At 41.6% G+C, this 24,829-nt stretch overlaps 1 protein-coding gene across 1 annotated transcript in view; it reads right to left on the bottom strand.

The window, feature by feature from the left end:
• NT5DC1 (5'-nucleotidase domain containing 1) overlaps positions 1-24,829 on the bottom strand; it is a 137,729-nt gene that overhangs the window by 19,126 nt on the left and 93,774 nt on the right. Inside the window, exons 7-8 of the mRNA XM_032846428.1 lie at positions 10,708-10,882; positions 8,673-8,770 (exon numbers count right to left, since the gene is read on the bottom strand). Coding sequence (XP_032702319.1) covers positions 8,673-8,770; positions 10,708-10,882 — 273 coding nt within the window. The remainder of the gene's footprint in view (positions 1-8,672; positions 8,771-10,707; positions 10,883-24,829) is intronic.

Below are 24,829 nucleotides of genomic sequence, written 5' to 3'. Positions count from 1 at the left end.
TTTCTTTCTTTCTTTCTTTCTTTCTTTCTTTCTTTCTTTCTTTCTTTTTTAAGATTTCATTTATTTGTTTGACAGACAGAGATCACAAGTAGGCAGAGAGGCAGGCAGAGAGAAAGGGGGAAGCAGGCTCCCTGCTGAGCAGAAAGCCCTATGCGATGCGGGCTCCATCCCAGGACCCTGAGGTCATGACCTGAACTGAAGGCAGAGGCTTAACCCACTGAGCCACCCAGGCACCACCCCCCCCTTTTTAAAAAGATTTTATTTATTTGACAGAGATCACAAGTAGGCAGAGAGAGAGCGGGGGGGGGGGGGGGGGGGGGGGGGCAGTGGGGGGCGGGGGGGGGGAAGCAGGCTCGCTGCTGAGCAGAGAGCCCAATGCCTGTCTCCATCCCACACCCTGGGATCATGACCTGAGCTGGAGACAGAGGCTTTAACCTACTGAGCCACCCAGGCACCTCTGTGGCTAACAATCTTAAACAAAGGTGAGTTCCGTAACTTATCTTAGGTAAGAAAATCTTGCCATAGAGAACAAGAGTTAAGAGTTTTTTGTACCTGTGCCTGACCACTGACCTCAGCCCACAGCTGCTTGAACGTGGCTCACGTGACAGCTCACACCTGTTCCCCCAACTCCCAATATGCTTGATGTTATTATCTTAATGTTTAAGTAGTATGTATTTAATGTGATTTTTTTTTTGAATGAGTAATATACTTACATATATTAAAAGTTCCATTTTTGAACTCTCTCCACTGCGCACTTACCTGTTCTACAAAAAGGTAACCACTCTTTTATGCAGATAAAGCAAATATATACTCTTTTCCTCTCCCCTTTAAAGACACATTTACTGAGATATAACTGATATACAATAAATGCACACATTGTCAATATACAGTGTGAAGCGTTTTGGCACATGTGTATACCTGTTGTGAGCTGAACTGTGCTCCCCTCAAATTCATATTGTGAAGCCCTATCCCTTAGTATCTCAGAATGTGGCTGTATTTGAAGTCAGGGCCTTTAATAGGCCATTCGGGTGGGCCTAATCCAATATGACTGGTGTCCTCATCAGAACTGATTATAAGTCACAGATAATCCGGTGATTAGGACACAGAAGAAAGACCATGTGATGACAACAGGGAGAAGATGCATATCTACAAGCCAGGAAGAGAGGCCGAAGAAGAAACCAATCCTGCTGACACCTTGATCTCAGACTTCTAGCCTCCAGAAGTAAGCGAAATATATTTCTGGTGTTTAAGCCCTCAGAGTCCGTGGTTTATTGTTACGACAGCAGTCTTGGCAATTAATATTATACCCATGAACCCTCCCATTTAAATGCAAATACTGGCGCACTGTTCGGCAATTTGATTTTTTTAAACTTCTCTAGATAATACACTGCAATCTGCTTAGTTTTTAAAATAGATGCATGTTTAATAATTAATAGTGATTTATTGATAGATAAGTGAGATGTTGCCATTCTTTTTCTGTTATAAGGAAAATGTTACAAACAGAATCCTCATAGCCCGGTGGGAATAGACTGACCTGGAAAAAACTCATTTTCTTTTTTTTCTTTCAACTCTTTTTTTTTTAATAAAGATTTTTATTTATTTGATAGACAGAGATCACAAGTAGGCAGAGAGGCAGGCAGAGAGAGGAGGAAGCAGACTCCCCATAGAGCGGGGAGCCCGATGTGGGGCTCCATCCCAGGACTCTGGGATCATGACCTGAGCCGAAGGCAGAGGCTTTAACCCACTGAGCCACCAGGCGTCCCTTTTTCTTTTAACTTTTTATTTCAATTAGATTTTACAGAATACTTTAGGATGCTTGTATTCTGGTAGCAATCTCTGACTTGCTAGAGGTTTACTAAACAATGACTTATAATTAAAAATATATTTATAATTCTTTTGATTCCTTGAACTCTGTCCTCTATTATGTGGACCTGACTAGACAGTGCATATTTACTTTTACATATTCCCTCTTCACTTCTGAGTTAGAATTTTTTCCTCCAATTGTGCATTTTTATACACTTTTTCTATTTTTTTTTTTTTTGGCATGGGCAATAACACATTTTTAAAATATATATTTTCTTTTCCTTTTTTTAAAAAAAGATTTTACTTATTTGACAAAAATCACAAGTAGGCAGAGGGGCAGGCAGAGAGAGAGGGGGAAGCAGGCTCCCTGCTGAGCAGAGCACCAGATGTGGGGCTCGATCCCAGGACTCTGAGATTATGACCCGAGCTGAAGGCAGAAGCTTAACCCACTGAGCCACCCAGGCGTCCCTAAATATATATTTTCTAAAGTTTATCTTTTTAAGTAAGCTTCAGGCCCAATGTGGGGCTCGAACTCACAGCCCCGAGATCAAGAGTCACTTTCTCAGGACACCTGGGTGGCTCAGCAGGTTAAGCAGCTACGTTTGGCTCAGGTCATGATCCCAGGGTCCTGGGATCGAGTCCCACATCAGGCTCCCTGCTGAGCAGGGAGCCTGCTTCTCCCTCTCTCTCTGCCCCTGCACATATGCACGTGCGCTCTCTCTCCCTACCTGTCAAATAAATAAAAAAATTAAAAAAAACAAAAACAAAACCAAAAAGAGTCACCTGCTCTACCCACTCAGCCAGCCAGGTGCCCCTAGTAAGACAATTTTATTTATTTATTTTTTTAAAGATTTTATTTATTTATTTGACAGACAGAGATCACAAGTAGGCAGAGAGGCAGGCAGAGAGAGAGGAGGAAGCAGGCTCCCCACTGAGCAGAGAGCCCGACGCGGGGCTCGATCCCAGGACTCTGGGATCATGACCCGAGCCAAAGGCAGAGGCCTAACCCACTGGGCCACCCAGGCGCCCCAGTAAGACAATTTTAAAGTAGTATGTCTGCTAAAATGCTTGTCTGTGTTGGGAGCCATAAAAAGGGAAATTACAGATTAAGAGAAACATTTTACTAGCAAGTTGGAGCAAATTTAACAGAATATCTACGATCCATGTCGGTTTTGAGGGTTTACTATTCTTTCAAAGTCCTTTCCTTTAGTTTAAATATTCTTTTTTTTTTTTTTTTTTAAGATTTAATTACTTGTTAGAGAGTGAGAGAGCGCTCAGACACAGAAAAGAGCACAAGCCAGGGGAGTGGCAGGCAAAGGGAGAAACGGGCTCCCCGCTGAGCAATACTCTTAATTACCTCCTCGTTTCATACCTCAAATGCTGGGACGTTTATTTCTTTTCAGAATAACGATCTTCAGTTAACTGCACTAAGACATTCTCTCTTGGGGTTACTAGAATCTGTCACTGGTGATCTGACCTGTGGCATCTGCCTCACCAGAAAATCTGTTTAGAAGGCAGAATCTCAGGTTATAACCAGACCTACTGAATCAGAATCTCCATTCTAACAATATCCCTGGATGGTGTGAACGAACGTCAAAGTCAAAGAAGCACTGATGTGGAGCGCAGGGCAGGAACACAAACCTGCCAAGAACAGAAGCCGTTCATGCTGGCAAGGGGGGACTAATGGGCATCTGTAGGGAGCAGAGAGAGTGAAGATGAAAACGTAACTTAGCAACCAGATTTGTTCACCTTAGGATGCTCCAAGGAGTGGGGAGCCAAGGAGATTCTGTGTGTATGTGATTAACTACAGAGTATGCCTAACAGTAATAAGTGAATTACATAACATGTATTTAAAGTGACAAATGGAAGTGTGTGTCTAGTATCTGAGGGCAGGGCGCAAGAGAGGTAGGGAGGGAGAGGTACAAAGTGAGGGCAGGGGGAGCAGTTAAGAGACTCCCCTGGAAGAGAGTGAGGACCGCCTGATGGGAAGGGAGCAGAGAGCAGAGACCAGGTGGTTTAAACAGGACGTGATGCACAGCATACTGGACGCGAAAGGGGGAAGAGACAGGAGGTTGGTAGCTGGGGCCATTCCGTGGGTAGTCAAGTAAGGTTGTGTCGTTTCTAGGTGGAAGGAGAATATGAAGTTCGAATTTGCAATACTGAGCAGAGCCAGCTGTGTGCGGGGGGGGGAAACAGGGTATGAGGCTCTAGAAAAGAAGTCTCAGGGAAAGATCTGGGAGTCTGTGTGCGGGTGATAGTTCAGGCCAAGAAACCAATGACAGCGAGTTGGGTTGTGATTCCCAAATTGGGGATGGGGAGGAGGGGCAGCTGGCAGCAAGGGGGACCTGGCAGTGAAAAAAATACAGTCGCTCTCTTCATTGAATTTGCCATCTTGCAAGATGGACTCCTCTCCCCCCACCCCCCCGACCCCAGCCGGGCTGCACTGGTGAGAAGCTGAATCACCCAGTGATGGGATGGGATGCTGCACATTTTGCCTAAACGAGGCTCCTTGCCCCCCAAATAATCCTTAAACAGGGTTGGTAAGGATCAGTCTGGCAGGAGGCACTTGGCTCCCAATTCAGGCACAAGGCTCCCCCTCTTGTCTCTATGGCAACGGCTAACGTCAGGCCTTTGCGACAGCTGCAAGGACACGGTGCCCTTGAGAATTGGTTCGCCTGGCACCTTCCATCCCAGAAGCTCCTTTGCCTTACTTTACTTCTGCTTTTAATCCCATTTGGAGCAGTGATTTGATTTACATGACACTGGAGGTTGTCAGAGCCCAGGGACGGGACTTGCATGGTACAATAACATTAACTGCCATATGGGGGATGGTTTGAGGGTGACAAGGCTGATGAAACTGGTTGATCAGTCACTAGGTACTATCACACCCAGCAGTGATGTGAGTGTACCAGTTCGCACAAGGCATGGTAAAGGCATTGGCAGGAAGGTGGTAGGTGACCAGCCTGAGAAGACTGAAGGACAGGTTAGATGTGAAGGGGAGAGAGGAACAGAAGTTGATGGGTTTTCCTAGCTTGGGCAAGATCCGTTGGAAAAGTTATAATGGAACTAGGGAGTACGGTAAGAGGAGCATGCCAAGATGGGAGGGGAAATTAATGAGTTGTTATAAGCACATCAAGGTTCCTGTAATGCCAGGGCTGCAGGGCTTGGGGAATTTAGAAATATGCCTTTGTGAGTCAGGGAGAAGTGATGACCAGAGATAAGGAACTGGGAGTCATTACTATTTAGGGGATAGCTGAAACCATCAGAGTGGGAGAGAGCAGAAGAAAGGAGGGTTAATATGGAATGCTGGAGAACATTAACCCTTAAGAAATGTGATAAAAGGGATACTAGTTCCAAACTAACTAAAAACTAATGGAGTTGCTTTTTAAAATATGAAATGTAGTATACTTTGACACTAATATTGAGGAAAAATCTGTTAGGGAAATAGGTGTGAAGCTTGGAAAATATGCTGTTTAATCATAAAGTTCACCGGACTGCAGTATGCAGGGCTGGGATCAGACTTTTCTCTGGTTACACGTCAAAGGAATAAATCATTTGTCTTAAACATAATGGAAGACTTCTTTTTGTGGAAATCAGTGAATTCAACATTGATGATCAACAATTTTTTTCCTTTACTATTGTTAACGATTCTTAGAAAGTTCCATATTGATTTAGAAGCTAAATTTGTGTTAATGCTATTTACTCATAGCTATTATTTACACAGTTTCATTTGCATGAAAATATTTTGATAACTTTGTGTTGATTTTGAGCACAATGAATATTTTACTGCAATAAAATACTTTAGTAGAGCGAGGGAAAGGTGAAGGGAAACCAGCGGTAGACAGGAAATTAGAGGTAGGCAAAGAATCAGAATCAGCATGAAACTGAACACTACACATCACAGATGAGAGGTTCTTTAATGTTAGTACAATCCTCTCATTCATAACAGTTCTAACAAACTTACTGCCCTCAAAATGGGAATAAAGTATTTTGTGTTAACTCTAAAAACTTCAGGATTCACTGAAGTTTTAAATATTTTAAATTCAGAAGCCCAGAAAACTAGAGCTGGAAAGAACTTCAGAGATCTTCTAGTCTAATCACTTCTGGATATGAAAAAAACAGAGGCAGGCTTTTCTATATATCTACAGAAGCATGAAATCCCATATATTCTGAGCAGAGAGCAGAGACGAGGCGGTTTAAACAGGACGTGATGCACAGCATACTGGACATGAAAGGGGGAAGAGACTGGAGGTTTGTTGCTGGGGGCAATCCGGGGACAGTCAATTAAGGACGAGAAAGAATAGGAGGTGGGGGCATCTGGGTGGCTCAGTGGGTTAAAGCCTCTGCCTTCGGCTCAGGTCGTGATCCCGGGGTCCTGGGTTCGAGCCCCACATGGGGCTCTCTGCTCAGCAGGGAACCTGCTTCCCCCCCCACCCTCGCCTGCCTCTCTGCCTACTTGTGATGTCTGTCAAATAAATAAATCTTTAAAAAAAAAAAAAAGAATAGAAGGTGGCCAGCTTGTTTGCAGTGTTCTAAAGAGTTCACTGGAGGGAGCGGAACCAGTGAGTGTAGACAAGTCTTTCTAGAATTTCAGCTATGAAGGCAGTCAGAGAATTGAGGTTTTAGCTGGAAGACAATGTAGGATCAGGGCATAGTTTATGTTTTTTAAACTGAAGATAAGAAAATATGCCTCTATATCAATGAGTATGGTCTGGACAGTTGTTTTCAACTGTGGTGATTTTGCTCCTCAGGGCAAATCTGGCAACGTCTGGAGACGTTTTTTGGATGTCACAACGTGGGATATGCTCCTGGCATCTAGTGATCAGAGGCTAGTGACACCGCTAAGCCGCCCACAGCACGCAGAGCGGCAGCCCTACTGACGCTGACAAAGAAGCATCTGACCCCAAACCTCAGAAGTGCTAAGGTTAAGAAACCCTGGTCTGGTAGAAAGAGAGAGTGTGATGGTATTTTTATATATTGGTTTAATGTTTCCTATAAATCCTTGATGTTAAGAAATAACCTGTTATCGGGGATTCAAATAATACTCTTTGTGTTAAACAAACAAAAAAACCCTAAATATTTCCCCCTTCACATATTTATATTTAAATATGTAACTACTCAGCAAATTTTTTAAAAATTTTTATCTTCAGGATTTTCATATTTTCTTCCAAGAGAATCTATACCTTTTCTGTACCTATAGTAGTTCTTATATTGTTCCACAGAGGTTTTTTTTTTTTAAGATTTTATTTACAACTAATCTCTAACCCAGTGTGGGGCTTGAACTCACAACCCTAAGATCGAGAGTTGCCTCCTTTATGGACAGAGCCAGCCAGCTGCCCCATGTTCCACAGAAATTTTTATTAAAATTTCACACATACACCAGTAATGGAAAACAATGCACATTAAAAATACGCCAAAAATTTTTTAATATACTGGAGACCACAAATGCATGAAATTTATGCTAATAAGTTACTGCATTTTTTGTACTATATTTGCTTAATTGATAAGTATCAAGAGATAGAAGGATGAACTGTTTAAAAACTATTATGTGGGAATACCTATCCACAATCTGGTTTTACCTTCATCACTCTCTCTGCATTTGATCTCATAAAAGCCCATGGTTTAAAATATCCTGTGAACTGATAACTCTCCCGAATTTATATCCTGAGCCTAAAGTATTCCCTTGGATTCCATGCTCATTTATACAATTTCCCAGTTGTTAGTTCCAGTTGAATAACTTATGGGCATTTCAAACTTAACATTATAAAAAATGATTTCTTAACAGCTATAATCCCCACCCCATAAAAACTTTTCCTCTGTATTTTTCCTCATGGCTGTAGATGGTACCACCCTTCCTTCACCCATTTGCTCAATTCAGAAAAAAGAAAAACCAATAAGTCATTTTTTTTTTAAAGATTTTTATTTATTTATTTATTTGACAGACAGAGACCACAAGCAGGCAGAGAGGCAGAGAGAAAGGAGGAAGCAGGTTCCCTGCTGAGCAGAGACCCCGATGCGGGGCTCGATCCCAGGACCCTGGGATCATGACCTGAGCCGAAGGCAGAGGCTTTAACCCACTGAGCCACCCAGGAGCCCCCAATAAGTCATTTTTTATTATTCTTTTCATCCTCTCCTTCTGAAAGCATCACCAAGTCCTGTTTTCCACCTCCACCATGCATCTTAAATATGTCCACTTCTCTCCACCTTCAGTACTACCTCCTCAGACCAGACCATCAGTCTCTCCCTTGGGACACTCAGTGCCTGTCTTTCCCACATTCGATCCATTCCCACCCCACAGCCAAAGAGCTCTCCCTGTTCCTCCTATACCTCAACTGAACAGCTTCTCATAGTTTGTGGAATAAAATTCAAACCCATTTCCACAGTGTGTGAGGCTGCCTGCCTTCCCCAACGTCTTCTCCTCTCTCCCCTGGAATCCCTGGCCTCTTCTCCGTCATTGGAACTCGCTGAAACTACTCTCACACTGGCCTGTGCATTTGTTTGTCCTGCTGCCTCTCTTCCTCTGCGCTTCTCATTACCTGTCCTGCAGGTCCTGCCTGGTAAGTCACCTTCCCAGGCCTTTTTGGACAGGCCTTCCCTGCCAATAGAACTAAGGTGTCCTCCTGGTTTACCTCATTGGGAAGTCATTTCTTCCGTGACAGCTATAATGGCCTACAATCAACCCCATGCATTTACTGACTTTAATGTGTGTATGTATTCCTGGGACGGGAAAGAAGGCATGCTATCACTTTCATACCCCTTGTTGTATTTAGCATAGTATTTTGCACATGGTTGTCAGTCAACAGGCATTTATTAAGTAACTGAATAAACAAATCTGAAATAAAAGAAGGAAGGAAGAAATGTTAACTTACCAAGTGTCCAGAAAGGTCTCTGACTTGGAGAATGGGAGAAGAAACCAGGCTTCAGTGCATTTGTAATCACAATGTCGAAAAGATCTGTAAAATCATTCCTAAAAAGCAACAATATTTGTCATAATTTTAAGGGTTTAGAAAAAGTCCACATAAAATAGAACTTAATCTTTGCCTATCTGATCACAGAATCGTTTCTTATCTTTTGATTAACTTTTACATACTTTTTCTGTATTTTATACGTGCAAATAGAAGATGGTTGAGCACTACTCCTCCTGACAACACCTTGAAGTATAAACATAAGGGGGAAAAATGCACATTAACTCATTAACTGGGTGCTAAGCTGGCTTTGTCCTGATGGTAATAGTTAAAGTGAATGAATTCAACAGCTTTTTTTTTTTTTATGATTTTATTTATTTATTTGACAGACAGAGATTACAAGTAGGCAGAGAGGCAGGCAGAGAGAGAGGAGGAAGCAGGCTCCCCACTGAGCAGAGAGCCCGATTCAGGGCTCGACCTGGGATCATGACCTGAGCTGAAGGCAGAGGCTTTAACCCACTGAGCCACCCAAGCGCCCCTGAATTTAATAGCTTCTAACAACGAAAATATTCATGAGCTAGGTCTTCAAATATGGGGCCTGAACTTTGGATTTACTAGCATGAAGTTATTAATAATTTTGTATGTTACATGGATCCTACAGAAAGCTACCATTATATCAAGTCAGGCGACATCTTTTAGAGTGTTCAAATACGAAGAAGATAGCTTATTTTGGAAATCAGTTTAATTTTACAATGTGATAATTTTTAGGTAACAATAATTATTTTTTAGTCTGTATTTAATACTAAATTACGGATCATATGGGATGGCAAAGGAAAGACTGGACTCACTAGAGCATTGGGGGAGATAATATTTACAAATCTAAACTACACTGAAGAGAAATTTAGATAGGAAGAAAAACTTGGGTCATCTATGCTAATGAAAAAGAAAGTAAGAGTGCTTATTCGGAAGCATGGTCCCACTATCAAGACAGCAAATGGAGTCTCGCGGTCTAAGGGGCACCGTGCAAGGTATCCAGGACTCCTGCCTTAATTCGGTCCAAGGATCCCAGGCCTATGTATTATTCAGAAAGCAGAAAATCCATCGGTAGATCGTAAATATACCACAGACCAATCTAAACCCACATGTGCTGAGAAACATGGACCTCAGGAGGCTAAAGAATGCAGCCAGAGGTCAGTGTTGAGGGTGAAATTTGCTTCATACCCAGCAATTCAGTATTTGCTGAAATCTGAGGAAACACTGGGGGAGATCTCATTACCCATTTTACAATCTGGCTCTGACCACGGATATTCTCTGGTACTGCTCACGAGAATGACATAAATAAATACTGACACTGAAACTTACCAACTACTCGACTACTACACCTGTGCTAGCCTGTTTAAACTCCCCTTTCACACCTATGAGGTACGGCTGTCCCATTTTTAAGGCGATGAAATCAAGGGTGAGAACAGTCAAAGACATACCTCAGGCGTCAGAGGAAGTTACAAGGTCGGGCTCGAACCCATGTCTGTCTGAAGTCTGTGCGTTTACACTGCCTTGACTTTCCCGGAGGTCAGTCTCATCCCTGGCTGTGCTGAATGCTGGAGGACACGGCTCCACACCCAAAGGGCCGGAGGGGCGGTACTCCAGGCAGGGGTCAGGGAATGTCATCTACAACTCGGTGTCCCTCACTTATCATCCGAAGCTGAGAAACCGAACTCATGGAGTGCTGCTCGAAGGACATGATGTCCATCCATCTGTCAGACCCTCTCAAGTCCAGACCATTCGCGGGCTACGAGCCTTACTGGCCCCAGTCATACTGCTTTAGCTAAACTGCCCTTGGTGGGTGTTGCTGTCAGCAGATGTGGAGAAGCAACCGCCGGTTACTCAGCGTTGTCTAACAGAAGGGGATGGGCACGGGCGAGTACTTGGAAAGCAGTACTGGCCTCATTCGTCATCAGTATTTTCTAAGGCCACGAGAATGGAAGGACTTACCACTTACCCAAGAATATATTCACAGAGAAGTCGACAGTAATCACTGTGAGAACTTGTAATCAACAAAAGAATTTTCCCAGCATTCTTTAGCTGCTGAAGCCACTTTTTCACAGATTCAGGACAAGTGTGTAAATATCTTCCTGGATCTCTCTTGATTTCTGGAAAATATATTCCACAGTTTTCTGAAAAATAAAAAATGTTAAGGAGATTAAAAAAAAATTTTTTTTTGACTTATAGTGTATTCTCAAGTAAGTTTATGTCTCTCAAAGCTATAGACAAAAGGATAAAAACTTGATTCAGACATGGCAATGATGCCATTATTAACGGCTTCTTAAGAATACTCCTGGTTCTTTCCTTAAGAACATGATGGCTGAAAAGGCCAGTTGAGAATGTCTGTTGATTATCTGACAGGAAGTGATAAACTGTTAGAACAGAAAATATAATAAACACAATATGCTCAGTTTATTTATTTATTTATTTATTTTAAAAATATTTTATTTATTTTTTTGACAGAGAGAGAGATCACAAGTAGGCAGAGAGGCAGGCAGAGATAGAGGGGGAAGCAGGCTCCCCGCTGAGCAGAGAGCCCGATGCGGGGCCCGATCCCAGGACCCTGAGATCATGACCTGAGCCAAAGGCAGAGGCTTAACCCACTGAGCCACCCAAGTGCCCCAATATGATCAGTTTTATTTTATTTTATTTTATTTATTTTTTTTTAAAGATTTTATTTATTTGACAGACAGAGATTACAAGTAGGCAAAGAGGCAGGCAGAGAGAGAGAGAGGAGGAAGCAGGCACCCTGCTAAGCAGAGAGCCCCATGTGGGGCTCGATCCCAGGACCCTGGGATCATGACCTGAGCCGAAGGCAGAGGCTTTAACCCACTGAGCCACCCAGGCGCCCCCATATGATCAGTTTTAAATCAGAGAAAGCCTTCCTGCATTTGAAATGTCAATGAATAAGTACTCTTTCAATCATTCAACACATTATTTGCTGGATACGAATGATGAATAAATATTCAGAAAATGCATGAGAAATGTGTCATTGGTGTGAAGCAATCAAGAGGGGAGCTGGGTTCCTCAGAGTCACAGTAGAGTTTCAGATGGAACTCAGACCAGAAGGCCAGGCTATTGCAGGCTTTGAGAGCTGCTGGGATGTCAAATGGAAAAGGCCGGAAGGCACTGCAGCGGACAGCAAAAGCTGAATGGCTCTCATCACCAAGGTGCGCCTGCTGGCTCTGCCCCTCTGGGTCTTCAGAGACCACAGGGTCCAGTCTGAGCTCTGAGGCAGATGCTGCCAAGGTCTCCAAAAGTTCTGGTCAGATGCACTCGTGCTGCTTGACACGGTGCCCTGAAAGTTGTGTGTGTTTTGCAGACTACTGCAGACTTGCCTGAAGTGCTACTAGATTCATACTGTACTTTAGAGAGACTGCTATCTGGGCGATAGCACTAATAAGCAGAAAAAGAGAACCCAAGTTCCTACTTTCTTTAAACTGCTAAGAATAGGACACAAGCATAAACAAAACCACAGGAGAAAGAGCTTGAATGAGCACTCAGCTCCGCCACAGTTACAGGCTGGTCCTGTGATTCTGCACAGTCTCATGCACTTAAAGTAACAGACATGAAAGTAACATTTCAAGAATATTAGGAGAAAGAAGAGTCTCTAAGCAAAAAGACAAAAACTCAATAAAACCAGAAATGGTAGCAAACACTGTTGTGTTTGCCCAAGTCCACGCCTCCACCCTACTTCTCTGCTGGAGATACTGATTTTCTTTGAGGGTTCCTGCTCCTCTCAGGGCTGGGTGCACAGGGAGGGCGTGGGTCGCTCTCAGCCTAACGGGTAGTGGCAATTCCTGTGGGAATCCCTTCCCCCTGCAGTGGATTGTTTAGGAAGTCCCAGAGGGCCAGGCCTCGCCAGTGGGACCTGAGAATTCCGCTGGGGGTCTGTGGCGTCAGGTGCACAGCTGCGGAGAAGGAATCTACACGGCGGAGTATTCACCGGCTCTTTCACTCTGGACTTCGCTTACACATCCCACCTACAACGGCAGCAGCTATCCGCAACACAAAGCACAAATCCGACAGAACCAGGATGGCCAAGCTGACACGTGAAAGGAACCTGGGTCCCCCATGACATCATTCGATCTCCAATTAAGACACTGAATTAACTAACTTCTGCTGAGCATACCAGCCCAACCGTGGACTTCCAGTCATGTAACTCAATTGAACAACAGCTTACATAACAAGGATATCTATGGTTTGCAGCCTACAGCATCTCTACTCACAACGCGATATACTGCAAGTATCCATCACAACCAGACCAAAAAATAACAAAAGAAAAAAACAATGTTACAATGCAATAATAATATTGAGACCCCAGGAGACCGAGAACAAAAACAAAGTCCGAGCTCTTCTAGTATTTTGCCACTGTGTAAATCTCTAGGATCTCTTAATATCATACAACTATGTAGTGTCCCTTTAAAGATTTTTTTTCAGAGAAGAGAAGGTCCTAGTGGAAAGGGTTAATTTCAGAAAGAGAGAGCAATAAAATCAAATAGCTAAGAACAGAATAGTTTGATGAGCGACTATTGAAGTAGATGGCAGAGGCTGTGTCTCTCTCAATTTATTATACCTAAGGGAGTCATACGTGAGATTCTTCCACCCACAAAAACAAAGCTTTTGTAGAAATAGAAATATTATGGGATAGATAACAAAAGATTAGTGGTATATAATGCTGAAAACACTTACGTACTTAAGTGTCTATTCAAAACCAACAGTTGAGAAAGGCTGTTTTCCACAGCTCTGTCTTTAGTGCCATCTAGTGATCAAAATATAAATTACTGCTACAAACCTATTCCATGTCCAAGTGAATTAAAAAATAGAGCACATACATTTAAATATTGTATTTGAAAATTCTTGCCTAAATTGGTTTTATTAGTTTTAATAAACTTAATCCAAAAGAGTGCACACATAATACTTTAGTAAGAGAACATTACTCCCTGAGGCAATCATATGAGTGTCCTCATTCTGTTCACAAGCCAGAGTAAAATGAACGCACTAAAATCTCCCAAGTCCTGTACAAACAGATCCCCAATGGTAGACTATGGGCTGCTCTTACTATATAAATGGTCACCGACTACTGGGGAATATATTTTTACTCTCTTGTAACCTCAAATCATTAAAGGAATAGATAGAATTACACAAGTACATGCTCATCTTTTTAAAAATTTATTTTATTGAAATATAACTGACAGAGAGCATTGTGTAAGTTTAAGATGTATATATAATGTGTTAATTTGCTATATTTATATATTTCAATTATGATTACTCCCCTAGTGTTAGCTAACACCTCTATCACGTCACATAATTATAGTGGGAACAATTAAGGTCGAGTCTCCTAGCAATTTTGAAGTTTATAGCATTGTTGTCTATAACAAACTCATATTTTTATTGTAATAAATCAAGCTATAAAACCAAAGCTACTAAATCAAGCTATAAACTGAATTATAATTGTTCATTAAATTATCTCTCCGAAGTGACTATATATATAAACTCCTAAAGGTAAGGGAGCCTGTCTTTCTGCTTGGCATGGAGCAGTCATTCAATGAATGACTATTTAAATTAGTGTGGAGGCAGACACAGAAATATTTATGTTTGTTTAAAGTCCAAGTAATAATATGATTTGCAACATAACCTATGACAAAAAACTACATTATTCATGCCCTGTCAAAGTCATCCTATCCAAAGTACCTTCTGTTTTTTGTTTTTTTTTTTACCCCTATTGAAAAAAATAATTGTATTTAATTACATCCTTAAACTGATAGGTTAACATTGACTGGACAAGACAGAGAATTTAGACCTAGGGTAGAAAGAAAGGAATGGTCTTATTTGTTGTCTACTCATAAAGTAGCCTGTGTTTTCACTTAACTTCAAAGGAATTCTATTTCACAGCCACTTTATGTAACTCATTTTCCTGGCCTTTCCACCCATCTCATATCCTTAGACACTGGTATTTTCTGTATCCAGATAGGATTAAAAGTACATTTTTTAAAAAGCTAGTTCTAAAGAATGGATGTTTACTTTTCATATATTAAAAAATTGGTTAATACAGTCATGAAAATAATAGCAAAATGTTGCAACAGTCTGATAGGCACATAAAATTGGTCTACATGTATTAAATGTGACTGAGGATTTAGGGACCTCTTGTGGTTAAAAAGAAAAGTACAATTTGAATATTAAAAAATATGCTTTTTAATTTTAACGCACAGTTGTGTCCATATCACTCTTTCTATCATCATGGAGTAAGAAAGCATTTTTCTTGTTAACTGTGTCACTACCGTTTCTGTGATTTTGTGGCTGGAGTTTTCAAAGCTCTTTGCAAAAGGGATCAGAGATGCTGCGATGCCAACACTTCCACCATCAGACTCCAGTTAAGGTCTGTTGTTGTTTCTGCTGCAGAACGTAATATAGGAGAGACTGAAATGTTCACAACTTTTACAAGTTATAGCACAGCATGCCAGTGAACAGTTAGAATGTTTAGCTCTACACCGTTTAAATGTACTTGCTGTAAGAGATGACAGAGTAAGTTTTCTGAAATATACATACATATAACTTTATTTTGGGCCAACAGATACTCAAATATTTTTTGAAGGATGACAGAGATAAGCAATAGGTTGTGTATGTTCTAAAATCACTTTTATTTACAGAGGGAAAAGATGAAACAAATTTAATTTTAGGACAGATTTCCTATTTATGGTCCCTATATGGTTTGTTTCTGTCTAATGTATTTGTAAATAAAGAAACCTAGAATATCTACATTGAGTAAAGTGACAATCTATATGCTAAATATAATGCTTGGAAAAGGACAACACATAAGGATTGGACAATGAAGTATATAAGATATTGAAAAACAGAATTTATAAAATTTATATTTTAATAGTATTTGACTTCTCTGTAACTACGCTCTAGTCAAAAGATTCTGATTTAATTGGTCTGGGCTGGGGTGATGACACTGGTATTTTTTTAAAGCTTCCCAAGTAATTTTAAGGATTACTGCTCTAAGATCTAAGAATGAGAACTCTTGTTATTATCATGTATATCCTGCCTGCCTCACTGTGTATCAAAGACTCTCAGAGGACAAGGGCTTCTTAATTTTACATTACTTAATGACCTAACAGAGAGTCTTGTATGTAATAGGGAATCAACACATATTAGTTGCTGTTGATGTGTGATGCCACACGCAGGCGTGAACACCGAATCAGACCTTGTCTGATGAAGAGAACGCCTGTGCTGGGGACGAGAACGAAGAGCATGGAACGGACACGAGGGCTGAACGCAGAAATGCGAGAATATTGACGATGCTAAGGAAGACTGGCTCGGTCCATTTGACCTGATAGGGGAATGGAGGAGGGAGTCAGTTACGAGGCTGAATCTGGGAGCAAAGGGAAGACCGTGGCACACGTGCAACAAACATCGATTCCCTCGCTGCACCCTAGAGATCCTCGATAGGCTCCCAAGATCCACACATGGCCGATCAGACACTTGCAAACCTTTGAACAGGTGGCGGAGACGGGCCACTTTTGGTCTTAGTCTACACCTGCATCCACACCTCCATGGTGATGTCACAGCCGGAGAACTTAGTCACAATGAACTCCCATTTCCACAGTGTCTCTCTTCCTCTGACATGCATCTCGGCTTCATGTACATAGTCTTTCAAAAAGTGATTTCAAAGAATCTTTCAATTCTTTCAGGACTTCCGTAGAGTAGTGATTCTCAGGCTTTAGGGTATGTTAGAATCACCCAGAAGGCTAGCTGAAATGCTCCCAGAGTTTCTGATTTGGTATGTTTGGGTGGAGTTTGAAAACGTGCATTTCTAACAATTTCCCACACCAGCTGATAGTCTAAGGACTGCACCTTAAGTACTACTGCTATAGAAAACCCTTAAAAAAACCACAATTTTTTTTTTAAGATTTTATTTATTTATTTGACAGACCGAGATCCCAAGTAGGTAGAGAGGCAGGCAGAGAGAGGGAAGCAGGCTCCCTGCTGAGTTGAACAGAGAGCCGGATGCGGGGCTCGATCCCAGAACTCTTGAGATCATGACCTGGGCCGAAGGCAGAGGCTTAACCCACTGAGCCACCCAGGCGCCCCCCCAAAAAACCATAGTTTTTAAAAATACGTGTTTTTCCTAAAGGAACTCGATCCTCACCATTTTGGCTAAAGGTGCAAAATCAGAGTAAGCATGTTTGATGTTACCTGATGAAAACTCTCAGACCTGTATCCCACGTTAAAATGAATTTAAACTAACATGGTTTTCAGCTTTTATTTTTATTTCTTTTCATGGAAAAATATACTCAAGGGTGAATATGTGATGGCATTTTTTCACACTATTATTTTACATTCTTTTCCATTTATCAATCACGAGTGTAGTAATTTTGCAGGCAAAGCAGAAAAGCGCATGCGTTGCAGTTGGGACTGGCCTGAGTCTGAATTCCAGGTCTGCCACTTACCACACTGGTGAGTATGGCTCAGCAATCTCTCTCGCCTCACTGTGTCTGGAGCCTGGAGCTGGGAGTCGGGGCGCTCCAATCCTTTGAACAGCCTTTTACTGCTTTGACCAACAGAATTAGCTCTAGGTGTGGCTCTTCACTGGCTAGGAAACTCTAACTTTCTGTCTCTTGGAAGCCAGTGTTATGTAAAAAGTACAACCAATCTGAGACCACCCTGCTGTGAGGAGTGAGTCAGATGGACTTAAGTGTCGGTGTTCTAAGCCCCAGAACGAAGAGTGTGCCCCCTGAGACATCCAAGCCTGGGCAAGCCTTCAGATGACTGCATTCCTGCCATCGCCTGGGAAACCCTAAGTGCAAAGCACCCAACTTAGCCCAGAGCATCAGTGACAGTAACAGACTGCTGGTTTCTTATGGAGCAACAGAGAACCAGAACGAGATGCTTAGGAGAAGTGTCAACAATCCCATTACTCTGTTTATGCAATTCAAGACATAAGAAGAAAAAATTCACAAATGCTTCTAGAAATATCTGAAATAAAATTAAAGAGCTCTAAATTGTTTTTGTTCACCTCCAAGAATAACTCAAAGGTTTCTATTGTATATCTATTTACAAAACGTAAATACTTATATAGCTTATGTTAATATACATCTTTTGAACGGTTTAAATAAAACTAAAATTACGTAGTACTTCAGGCAAATTTTACATAGCACTTCTGACTTCTCACAAACTTCAGATGTGAGCTAGTTAGAAACCGAGACAGTAAAAACCAGTTGCTGAAATACATACGGATTACAACAGAAAAATAAAATTAAGTCTTTTGAGACTTAACCTTGAGTTAAGTCTTAACCTCATTAACCTTGAGTCAAAACATTCAAGTTTTCTTCAAAAGACAGACTGGTCTTCAAAGAAACACGCGGTGTAAAGATAGTATTTTATCACAAGGGCACACTGTTTCCTTAATTATTTTAGTTGAAACATCTTCTATCTGTTCAGAAATATCTTTTCTTACTAATAAAGCTCAAAGTATGCAGAACTAGGACCAACTAGGAGGAACTCAACTCCCGAGCACATGTAAGAATTACTCGTCCAGGGGCGCCTGGGTGGCTCAGTGGGTTAAAGCCTCTGCCTTCGGCTCAGGTCATGATCCCAGGGTCTTGGGATCGAGCCCCACGTCGGGCTCTCTGCTCAGCAGGGAGCCTGCTTCCTCCTCTCTCTTTGCCTGCCTCTCTGCCTACTTGTGATCTCTGTCTGTCAAATAAATAAATAAAACCTTTAAAAAAAAAAAAAAAAAAAAAAAAGAATTACTCGTCCAGTATCCGGTCTCACAGGGTCATATACAAACAGGGAAAGCCCTGTTAGGTGTTAAGTCTCTGCCAAATCTGCACCCGGGACCCCCAGAACTTGGAAAAGCAGCTCTTTTTCATGAGGCGTTACTGTTTTCCAACACACATTTCCACCCAAATCTGGCCTACATCAGTTGTATCCTCTGTATGGTTTTGTAAAATGCCACCTGGCCAGTTATTTCAAGTTGATTAAAAATAAATAAATAAATAAATAAATAAATAAATAAATAAATAAGAGAAAGAAAAGGGAAAAATACGAAAGTTTTAAATTAGTGAGTCATTTTTATTTATTTATTTGTTTTTAAAGATTTTGTTTATTTATTTGACAGAAAGAGATCACAAGTAGGCAGAGAGGCAGGCAGAGAGAGAGGGGGAAGCAGGCTCCCTGCTGAGCGGGGAGCCTGATGCAGGGCTAGATCCCAGGACCCTGGGACCATGACCTGAGCCAAAGGCAGAGGCTTTAACCCACTGAGCCACCCAGGCACCCCTATTTTTATTTTTTAAAAAGAATTTATTTATTTGACAGAGAGAGATCACAAGCAGGCAGATCAGCAGACAGAGACGGGGGAAGCAGGTTCACTGCTGAGCAGAGAGCGCGGTGTGGAGCTCAATCCCAGGACGCTGAGATCATGACCTGAGCCAAAGGCAGAGGCTTAACCCACTGAGCCACCCAGGCACCCCTTAGTGAGCCATTTTAGTGCAGATAATTATTCTGGCAGAGTATGTTCTTTTGTAATATAAAACTTGAAATTATGTACTTGATAAAATAAAAAAGTGTTAATATCTATGATAGCAAACCCAAGTACACAGGACCTATGTGTAATGTTCTGCAGTACTACTGAAGGAATCTTGAGGAATAATAATGCCCTAGATCAGAATTCTTTTTTTTTTTTTAAGACTTATTTCTTCATTTGAGAGAGAGAGAGAGAGAGAGAATATGCATGAAAGGGGGGGAGGGGCAATGGGAGAGGGAGATAAGCAGACTCGCTGCTGAGCAGGGAGTATGATAACAGGGCTCAATCCCAGGACCCCAAGATCAAGACCTGAGCCAATATCAAGAAACAGATGCTCATCTGACTGAGTCCCCTAGGTGGCCCCCGCCCCAGATTAGAATTCCTAACCCACAGTACATACATGGCTTCAGTGGGTGAAGGAAATCCTGATGCTGTCTGCACAGGCTGCTCCTCCCTGTATGTGTGTGTGTCTGAGGGAGCAGAGCAGGTGCAGGTGCTCTAGTTTACATCCGATTCCTGGGGCTGCGGAAATGTGACTCCCGAGAAGTTAAGGACCACAGATTTAGATTCCCCAGATGAGAGCAGTCTGGTACAGAGAAAAAAAAAAAAAAAGCATCCAATATGCCCCGTTTGTCATATCAAGAGAAATCTTATACCTAGGTCTTAGAAAAAAGGAGATTCTCTGTAATAGTTGATAGAGAATATTCTACACAAATAAATTCCTGGACTGCCCTGTACTTTTACGTGTGTAAAGTCCAATAAGCTTACATTTATTTAGGGTGGCTAAAGTACTGTTCTTATTAATTTGTAGGTTGAAAACTACCAAATGGACATGTACCACTTAAAAACACATGAAACATAATATTCTTAAAGTTGAAACTACAATGCCATCGAAAACAACAGCATTTAAAGAGATTATTGATTTTATTAAATGATACATTCTTGGTATAGAAATTTCATTTTACTGAGTTTTCTACTGCTGTATAAAAAACCACCTCACACAGAGCGATTTACTTAAAATAGCAGTGTATTATCCTATCTCATGGTTTTCAGGGATGACAGAGTTCAGCGTTCAGCTGGGTGGCTCTCATTTGGGGGTGTGTGAGTCAAATGTCACTATTGGGTCTGGAATCATCTAAGGATTCCTTCAGTGGCTGTCCAGCCCCTGGGCTGGGATAGTGGGGAGACTGAGGGTGGCGAACCGCGTTTCTACTCAGCTAGCCTGGGCTTTCCCACAGCAGGCCAGTCTCGGGATAAGCTCAACTTGTCCCAAAATACTAGAGTAAAACCTGCAAGGATGCTTACGACATAGTCCTAGAAGTCTTAGAGGGTCATTTCTGCTGCAATTTACTGATTATATGGGGCCCAGCTCATTTTTAAGGAAAAGAAAACAGGGGCTCTTTTTTCAGACCAGCTACCAAACATACAAATATTTTGATGTGATTCCTGCCAGGATATGCTCTATTCATGTGAAACTTTATGGCAATTTTAAGCAAACCACATATAGTTTCTTACCTGTGTCTTTTTGTTCACCATCCTATTGGAGCAATTTCCAATGGCATTATCATTTATTTTAAAACATTTCAATATTAAATCTTCTAAGTGGACTTATATATATATAATTATTTTATTTATAATAATAACTGACCTACTTTGAGTGCTTATTTTTGCCAGACACAATTCTAAGACATTTACAACTATGACCGTATTTAATATTTACAATAACAACACTGTGAAGTGGGACCTCTATTATTTCCATACTGCAGTTGAGGGAACTAAGATACAGAGAGGCTAAGGAACCTGCCCAAAGTTACAAACCAGAATGTGGCAGAGCCAGGATGTGAATGCAGCTGGGTCCCTTTCAGAACCCGTGCAACACTCCTTCTCCAGGGGCACAGCATTTGGGCGCTCTGTAACTTCAAGGACACCATAAATTCCCCCTTCCTTTTTTTTTCTTTTTCTTTTTTTTGGGCATGTGGTATACTACTACATAGTTATCACAGTTCAAGGTCTTTGGGATTGATGGGAATTCAAGTAAGTGAGCGTCTGAGATTTGGACAAATCAAGTTTGATTTCAGCAGAGGAAAAAAGTATCTACTGACATGCACTCCAATTATAGTTACAGTATCTTGAACTGGAAGGGGCCTTAGACGTCACCTACTTCAATCCTGTCCTGTTATAGATGAATTAGTAGGTTCTCATTAGAAGATTTTAAAGATGAGTAGAGACTACCGATTTTGTTCAAAACCAGTTAGCAACTAATCTGGGAATGGAATACAGCTCAGGAATCCCAGTCCACTAAACCCTATGTAACCTCTTCACAATTACAGAATGATTAGTATGTTATATGATGTATGTAACCCCGTTGCCTACATGTTTAAAACTGTGTTTCAGATCTAAATTATCTGGTGATCAGTGTCTATGGAAGTAAAATAACACGTTCAGAAAAAGAGGGACACGTGGGTGGCTCAGTTGATTAAGCATCTGACTCTTGGTTTTGGCTCAGGTCACGATCTCAGGGTTGTGAGATCAAGCCCCACATGGGGCTCTATGCTGGGCATGGAGCCTGCTTAAGGATCTCTCTCTCCCTCTTCCCTCCCCCTGCTTAAAATTAAAAAAAAAAAAAAAGGATAATAATTTAAAAACAAGAAGCAGAGGTCAAGTTCCTTAAATTGTGTTCTATTTTTCTCTGTAATTACTGAATAATGGGCTTTTCCTCAGAATTTCTATTGGAGTACTTTGTAGTTACTGAGCTGAAGTTACCTATGTAATTATCCTGGAATAGAGATCTTATACTGAGATAGGAAACAAAATAAAACAAGTATATTACATTAAGAAGTAGATATCATTGCTCTTCCTGGAATGCACTGTCCTCCCTTTGCTAATTAGGCATGTCTATGGCTGGTCACCAGACCGTGTTCTACACGCAGCCCTCCCCTGGCACGATGCCTCTGAACACCACTGACAACATTCACTGCACTACGCGGTAGCAAACACCTGTAGTAAGTGTGTCTCTGTATTTTTCTCCCTCCTGAGGCTGTGCGATCTTTCAGAAAAGGAACTGTCTTTATATTTTTTTACATTCTTGATGTCCAGCAAATAGTAGAGGATTAATCATTGCAGAAGTGTGTGTGAGGGGAGAGCTACTGGAAAAAACCTACCAGGTGATCATAAAGACTAGGGTTGGCAAACCAAAGCCCGCCTTCTAAGAAAGGTTTTTTTACATTTTAAAATGGTGATATAAGCATCTACATAAAGCCTGTGATTTTTATTTTATGGTCCTTTGGGGAACCATTTTCTGATTCCTGTTATAAATATGCTATTTTATAGTCATAGGACAGGAACAATAAACAACCAACGGTTATAACCTAGTATTAGAAAGTACCAAGAATGATTACTAAGTTCATTACTTGGAGAGACTGTTTAAGGTGATGCAGTCTCTCAAGCAGCATGAATATTCACAAATCATCTGTGGTGAGACCGCTTTCTGACAGATAATGTAAATACCTCTGGGTAGTTTTTCATCACAGCAGAGCCCCAGGCATGGGGCTCGCCGCTCAGTTATTCTCTGTCTTGGGTCCTTGAACAGCCTAATCTACTGGGCCAGAAGAGGGTTCTCCTTGCTAAAACAAATCTATGTTTTATGCCTTTGCCATTATCTTTATGATTCTGGTAGACTTTTCAGTCTCTGAATAAAATGTTTTCAGGCCCATTTGGTCGGCTTGTTAACAGAGCGACAGCCCGGGTCACAGCAAGACACCGCAAGCCCCCGGCTGAAAGCCAACGGCTGGTAATATTTTCCTGGTTAATGTCAGAGGAAGTAAAAAGATCCAAGAAATGCACATGATGACATGATGACATCATCAGAAGGACCTCAAAAGTTTGAAGCCTGGGGTGAATAAAGGCACCATTGCCGAAGCACAGCCTTACAAATGAGCTGCGTGAGAAACAAGGATGTTTTCCTTGGTACAGCAAAGTAAAGAGGCTTCCAGGTAAAACCTGGGACCGGTTTTAGGGGCCAGCTTCAAAGAGGTACACTGTAACTTTTGTCTCAGAGAGTTTTTAAATGTATTTGCCAGGCACGGAACCATCGCAAAGGTTTTGTTTTCACCAGAGGAAGCAGGCCCACTGATGATTCTGACTTGAAACCTTTTGCCTCGGCTGGAAAAAATGAGAAATAAAACAGGATAGCTTGGGGCAAAGTAGGCTTAGAGAGGTGCCAATGCTGATGGCTTTTTAAAACAGTTACCACTGGGGTGCCTGGGTGGCTCAGTGGGTCAAGCAGCTCACTCTGGATTTCTGCTTGGGTCTTGATCTCAGGGTCATGAGACAGAGCCCCTTGTCCGGCTCCACACTGGGCCTGGAGCCTGCTTGGGATTCTCTCTTTCCCTCTCCTTCTGCCCTGTTCCCCTGCTCGCACTTTCTCTCAAAACGAAACAAAAAAAAAAAAAACAAAACCAAAAAGTTACTACTGATTTTTCTAGCTTTGAGGCACAGAGAGATCAGAAACAATAACAGGAACAAAGGAGCTAGCTATTATAGGGTGCATTTAGTATTAAAGTCTTAAAAAGACAAAAAGCCTGCCTCCCACTGAGGACTCAAGTGCTTGAACAGAACTTTCACTGTGTTTCTTCTAACCTGGTCCTTCTCCTTCAGCTGAAAAGAATGGTCAGACAGCATGTGCGTACATACACACTACACTAAGTTCAGCTCCCAAATGAACATTAATCAATTTGTGATGGGAAGGCAGCCCCCTGGCTAAAATAATCCATTATGAGACAGAAAGGAGAGGAAGCATGGGGACACCTAACACAGGCGGCAGCCTCTGTCAGGGCGGGCAGGCTCTCAGGGAGAAAACAGCAGGAACCTAGGCAGGAAGGGTTCACCTGCGAGGTTCACGGAATTCGGAAGGCTTCCAGAAAGCACTCGACTCTAGACAGCACTCTTCACCTTCTCTGTTTTCTTCTCTAGCCAGATTCCTTTTATTTCTTTCATGCTATCATCCTTCCAGTTTTGCTAACACTGCCAGTTTGTATCTTGGCTACTTTTCTGAACAAACCTATCATCCCATTAAGATGACAATCATATGTATTCTTTAAGCATTTAAGATAGGAGACTTTTAAAGATTTTTTTATTTTTATTTTTATTTATTTGACAGACAGATCTCAAGTAGGCAGAGAGGCAGGCAGAGAGTGAGGAGGAAGCAGGCTCCCTGTGGAGCAGAAAGCCCAATGCGGGCCTCGATCCCAGGACCCCGGGATCATGACCTGAGCCGAAGGCAGAGGATTTAACCCACTGAGCCACCCAGGCGCCCAGATAGGAGACTTTTAAAACCAAAAATCAAAAACCAACTCTGCTGGGTTAACATGAAAAATCTTAAAAATCATGTTAAGGATTCAGTCTTTACGTATATCTAATACATATATTATTAAAGGCTTTTCAAAAAAAAGGTATTTTTCTGCTTTCTCTCTTTAGGACGCAGTAAGTCCACAATAAAACAAATCTTTTTATTTCTATGACTATGGATGCTACTGATGTTAATATGAAATGT

The sequence above is a fragment of the Lontra canadensis genome, unplaced genomic scaffold, assembly GCF_010015895.1.
Source record: "Lontra canadensis isolate GAN:19392208 unplaced genomic scaffold, GSC_riverotter_1.0 scaffold175, whole genome shotgun sequence".
Taxonomy (NCBI): domain Eukaryota; kingdom Metazoa; phylum Chordata; class Mammalia; order Carnivora; family Mustelidae; genus Lontra; species Lontra canadensis.
This window is presented reverse-complemented; position numbering and strand designations above follow the sequence as displayed.